This window comes from Halyomorpha halys, unplaced genomic scaffold, assembly GCF_000696795.3.
Source record: "Halyomorpha halys isolate HHAL.00 unplaced genomic scaffold, Hhal_1.1 Scaffold43.1, whole genome shotgun sequence".
Lineage (NCBI taxonomy): Eukaryota > Metazoa > Arthropoda > Insecta > Hemiptera > Pentatomidae > Halyomorpha > Halyomorpha halys.
Genome location: NW_027106553.1, coordinates 344,650 through 350,527, shown reverse-complemented (window position 1 = coordinate 350,527; position 5,878 = coordinate 344,650). Strand labels below are relative to the sequence as shown.

Genomic DNA, 5,878 nt, shown 5'->3' with positions numbered 1-5,878 from the left:
GTTCCAGAGCTAATGAGACATAACAATCATACAGCTACAGTGATAACGATTCTCCAAGATTGGGTATTTTTTGATCAAGTGAATCGGGAGCACTGGTTAAATTACATGTAATCATAGCTGCAAGGACTAATGGTCAAGAAGTAATTGCATTTATGATTAAATGTAATTTAAAACACTGGCTTAAAAAATGGGATCTAACATTTGTTGTCGACTAAGTTTTCAACTTCATCGGATTTTTAAAAATAATTCGATACATTTTAGAAAGAATATTGTTTAACCTTGTTTTTTATATAAGGAAACGTTTTATTCTATTTTTCTACTTTATTTTAAATTATAAAGCTGTGGTAAAGTATTACTGATAAAGGTCAGTCAATATTCTCCAAATAACAAAGTAAAACGTTCTTGTTTTGAGTAGGCCTAATTATATAATATTGATATAATATTTTTAAAATTATAATTAGAGTTTAACTTAATGTAGTACTTTGGATAATATTATATAGTGCGGTGAGTGTTCCTGCCTAGTTTTGAATATTATAATCAATACTTTCAGAAGCTGCCAGAGGGCAGCGCTGTTTCAACACAAGACATCTGTTGATAACGTTGATAATGATTTTCGTTATGGTTTATAACCAACTTATAACTTTGCTCGTTTAAATATTAAATAAATTAAGTCTATATTTTAGTACTAAACTAATTATTGTATTGATAAAATAGTTTAAAAAACAAAACTAACAATAGTTTAGGTCCTCGATGTTCGGAATCTAATTTTTTTAAAATAATTTATTCTTCTAATTTGTTTTATTTTTATTTAGTTAGATTTGATAAATATGAAATGAGTACAGTTGTGAATTGTAGTATCAGTAGACGACAGAAGGCCGCGCCGTGATGACAACGGGTTATCACTAGTCATGTGATGTAGTAGGTTACGAAGGTTGTGGTTCTCTAAACATCGTCTCACTTTTTCGTGTCAATTAGTGAATAGATGAAGTAGTGTTCGCCCGTCAGTGCTTATACTATAAGGTATTATATGTTGTATGTCAAAATTTTGTTTTATTTCTATTTAACAACGAAGTGGCGACGTGAATTTAGCAAGACTGTTATCGTGTTTAATCCCTCATAATTAAGTGAAGATAATCATGTCTGAAAACAATATTTATGGAGAAATGCTCTTCTCCATCACACCCGAGAAGTTTTACATCGAGCCTATTGAAGATCCTGATAACAGCCTTATTATAGATAGGTTTACCGGGAACTTGATAATATCAAATGTTCCAGGAAGCAGTGGAGATGCACCTATAATAGAAGAAAAAAAAACTATTTATGGTATTCTTGGCATTATCAAGCTTCTAGCTGGGCGGTACTTGGTCGTAGTCACTGCCAGGACCAAAGTTGGTCAAATAGGGAGAAGAGAGGTTTTTCGGATCGAATCCACCGAGGTTATATGTTTTTCTAGAAGTACTAATCACCTAAATGATGAACAAATAAGAATTGAAAAGGAGTACGTATCTATGTTGGAATCAGTTCTCGCAACCCCCCACTTTTACTTTTCATATTCCTATGACCTTTCTCACACTGTTCAGAGATTAAATAATACATCACCAGACTTCTTAAAAGTGCCAATATACCAGAGGGCAGAGCAGAAGTTTGTTTGGAATGAATATCTTTTATCTGAATTTGCCAAGGACACAGGAGTTTCTAGGTTCTGCCTTCCAATAATTCATGGTTTTATATCAATAACGTCTTGCATGTTAAACGGCAAATCCTTCAGTCTAGTGTTAATCTCCAGAAGGTCTAAGGAAAGAGCTGGAACCCGATTGTTTACTAGAGGAATTGACTCGAATGGAAATGTTGCAAACTTTGTTGAAACTGAACAGATCGTTGAAACTGAATCTGAGCGTGCCAGTTTTGTTCAGATTCGAGGTTCTATTCCATTTTTCTGGCACCAGTACCCTAATCTGAAACTGAAGCCACGACACAACATTATCGAAGATGAAAATCATACTGCTGCCTTCAGTAAGCACTTTGAAAAGCAACTCATGAACTATGGGAGACAAGTTATAGTGAATTTGATCGACCATTCTCGTTCAGAGGGCAAGCTGGAAGAGTTATTCAAGAGGTTAGTAAATGAAGCAAATAATCCCGATCTGAAGTACGAAGCTTTTGACTTCCATAAGGAATGTTCCAAGCTGCGGTATGATAGATTGAAGATTCTCATCGATCGCCTGGCTGATGATTTAGAACAAATGTCAGTGACAATGATTAATGCAAATGGTACAGTTGTATCCCGGCAGGATGGTGTATTCAGGACAAATTGTGTCGACTGCCTAGACAGGACTAATGTGGTACAATCTTTGTTGGCTAGGGCCAGTCTTACGTATATCTTACAAAGATTAGGAGTACTGAAAGAAGGGCAAACAGTCGAAGATCAAGCTGGTCTAGAAAGCACATTTAAAACACTATGGAGTGACCATGCAGATCTAATATCAATCCAGTATTCAGGTACGGGAGCACTCAAAACTGATTTCACTAGAACTGGAAAAAGGACAAAGGCTGGCGTATTTCAAGATGGAATAAACTCCCTTGTACGATACTACAAAAACAATTTCCAGGATGGCTTTCGTATGGATGCATTGGACCTTTGGCTGGGTAATTATCGTGTCTCTCCAAAAGAAGGAGTAGTCATCAAAAGCCCTCTCGATATTAAAAGGGACTTCAAATATTCAGCTTTTCCACTCATATTTCTCATTACTGTCGCCATGTTCTTTGCTAACGTTATTACACCAAACGAATATAGTACAGGTACTCTCCTGTCTCTCTTGTTCTGGTGCTCGATGGCGTCGACAACTCTCATGGTTATATTTTATAATGCCTCCGAGTATGTGAACTGGCCGAAGTTGTGCCCTCTTCTCAGGCCGCCATCCAACTAGCTCAGCAACTTGGAAAACAGCATAGTATGAAGTATTTTACTTGATAAAGAAAAGAAAATCAAAAGCTCTTTGATATACTGTGCAAGTAGTTAACCATTCCGTTCTCCACTTTTAGTTTCTATCTAAAGCCCTTCATTCGGGCGAGTCATGAAATCAACTCGTTGGAATTAGTGAATCAATGAAAATCATTTTAATAAATAGTTTTTTTAAAATATCCCGTGTTTTAATATTACTCTTCCTCTCTGCATGTTTTTTCCTTAATTAATAATCAGTGATTATTAAATCAATTTATATTATCATAATGGAGAAGATGGTGAGGGTTGCGGTCAATCAACAGTTAACAACTATTTTTGTTTCTCTTTTGACTGGAACCCTGACCATCTCCACAATTTGAAATTATAGGCCAACTATTTATATAATTTAATTATTCACTAGTTTTTTTTGCACATAACTGGTTAACAGTAAGAATGTGTAGTTCATGATCTCTAACTAGTTCAGGAAAAAGAACTCTTGAGAAGAGTCTTGGTATATAGGCTATGATCAGGATCAAGCTGTTTAAAAGATAGCAAAAGGTATCTACTTCACCTACTAGGTATCTACCTATCACCTACTACAAAAGGTATCTACTTCACCTACTAGGTATCTACCTATCACCTACTACAAAAGGTATCTACTTCACCTACTAGGTATCTACCTATCACCTACTACAAAAGGTATCTACTTCACCTACTACACCCAGTAAAATCATATTTCTTCATTTTATTTCTTTTAGGTAAAAAAAAAAAAAGTTAAGTGTTTCTTTAAATATGACCTACTTATATGTTTTTTTTGTTTTTGTTTTTATTGAAATGGATCATTTGATTTTTTTTTATTCCATAAATTGGTTGGCAAATATTAATTTATAATCCCCAATCAATATTAATAAATTAATGTAGTTTTATGTCACGAATCGATATGATTAATTTATTAACATTATAATTAGAGTAAGGTGATACAGAGGCGTAGAAAGAGGTACTTGACGAAATTTTGGGTGAACCCTCGTCATCTCACTGAGCTCCTCAAAGACTTCTTCAAAGAATAGTTTTGGAGTTTCTGAATTTATCTTGACACGTTTCCATGAAATTTGCACAAAATAACAGCTCTAATAGGATTCATAATTTAACAAATTTACGCTACTTTAAATAATGTCATTACATTTTTTGTGTTGAAGGTAGTTTTAATGATATTGAGCTTCTGATGATATCCGAAAGAAAAATAAGCGAGCATTTTAGGTTTTTCTTGAATAAAATAAACTTTATTAGGGGCTGTGTGCCTTAAATACTTCAATATTTAATTTTTAATGGCATTTACTGTATTCCTTGTAGTGTAGTATAGTCTAGGTAAAAACTAAAACATTTTATGAATGTGAAACACACATTTTTTTTTTGCTAAACTAAGCTCAAAAATGATTTTTTTGTATCTTCGGAACAGCCTCCTTTCTTTATTGACAATACAATAAAAAAAAAAAATAACTCTACAAATTTTTTTTTTTTTTATGTTCTTTCTTATACACTATAAATATACTGGCTCTACGAAAAAATAATAACTACAAAATTTTATTTAGGGACATTTTCGACTAATTTTGATATAAACATTGTTTCATAAGTAAGTGTAAGTGTGTTTCATAATTCGATTAATCACCTCAAAGACACAAAGAACCGTTTAGAAAATGCTAATATTTTATTTGTTTTCTATAAATGTTTTAATGACTGAACTAATTCGTTGTTATTGTGCTCAACAATTTGTAAAAATACAGGGATCCTGTTTAGCCGGGATCGTAAATACTTTGTTGAACTAATTAATGGTAATTAAGTAAATGATAATTAACGTTAAATTATTTCCTCTAATGAATACAGTTGTACTTTTTTTACCACACATAACAACGTAATTGTATTAACAGCTGTTTTTCTTCAATAGTAGCGAATGAATACATGATCTTTAGTTTAACATGTTAGAAGGAGAAATATTTCCGTGTTAAATGGAAAAACTCATGTTAAATCGAAAAAAATTGCCTTCTTTTACCGTGGTAAAACGAAATAACATTTAACATGGCTGAGAGTCTGTTACTTGGTCTGTTAAATGGAGAATGACGTCACACAATATACCAGTTGAGATCGCCGCCATTTTTGTTGTTGTGACAGCTCAGTTCTTTCGTGTGTTTGTGGTATTCATATCCCTGTTATTAAACCAGAATGGATAATTTTAATGATACATTTGAGAAAAAAACAATGTAATTTCATTCTACTATCTGAAATTTTGTAAACGCTCGCCAGATAAAAATCTCACTATATGAACCATGTAATTATTCTTAGGGGACATATGTCCCAGAATAAAGTTATTTTTTCATTTCATTTCATAAGCTAAACTTTCACACAAATTCCACTTTTCACTCACTCTAGGCATGTTGTAATTAATTGCTTAAATCAAAACTGAAGTAAACAATAACATGAGGGTCTGGAAGGAAGGTTATAAGCATAAAGGCTTATACAACAAGTTGCTGAGAAAATCCGCTTGGGGGCTTTTATGCATTTAACGTTTAACATGACTTTAAATAGGGCTGCTCACAATCTTATAGTTATAACATTTAACATGGTGAAACATTTAACACAACATCATGAATACCCCTTTTGTTTAGTGACTAGGTCTGCTAAATGGAGAATGACGTCACGCAACAGACCAGCTGAGCTTCACACCATTTTGTCTGCTGTCGTTTTGATTGGTTAGTTGCTTACCGTTCCTGCTAGTATTGTTTTTGTTTTAGATGTTTTTAAATTCTAATAAAATAACGTATACAAATATTAATAAAATAATGGGGAAACAAACCTAGTAAAAGAAACCAAGTGCGGTATAGGAAAGATAATGTGACGAAAATTTAGAGATTTAATAAGCTCTTGAAGATTGCTAAGTTACAT

The 5,878-nt window shown here is 33.1% G+C and overlaps 1 protein-coding gene across 1 annotated transcript; it reads left to right on the top strand.

The window, feature by feature from the left end:
• Window positions 1-863: 863 nt before the first annotated feature.
• Window positions 864-3,141, top strand: LOC106688462 (phosphatidylinositol-3-phosphatase SAC1). Its single transcript, XM_014432941.3, has one exon. The coding sequence runs from the start codon at window positions 1,137-1,139 to the stop codon at window positions 2,925-2,927; it is 1,791 nt and encodes a 596-aa protein (XP_014288427.1). The 5' UTR covers window positions 864-1,136; the 3' UTR covers window positions 2,928-3,141.
• Window positions 3,142-5,878: the final 2,737 nt, after the last annotated feature.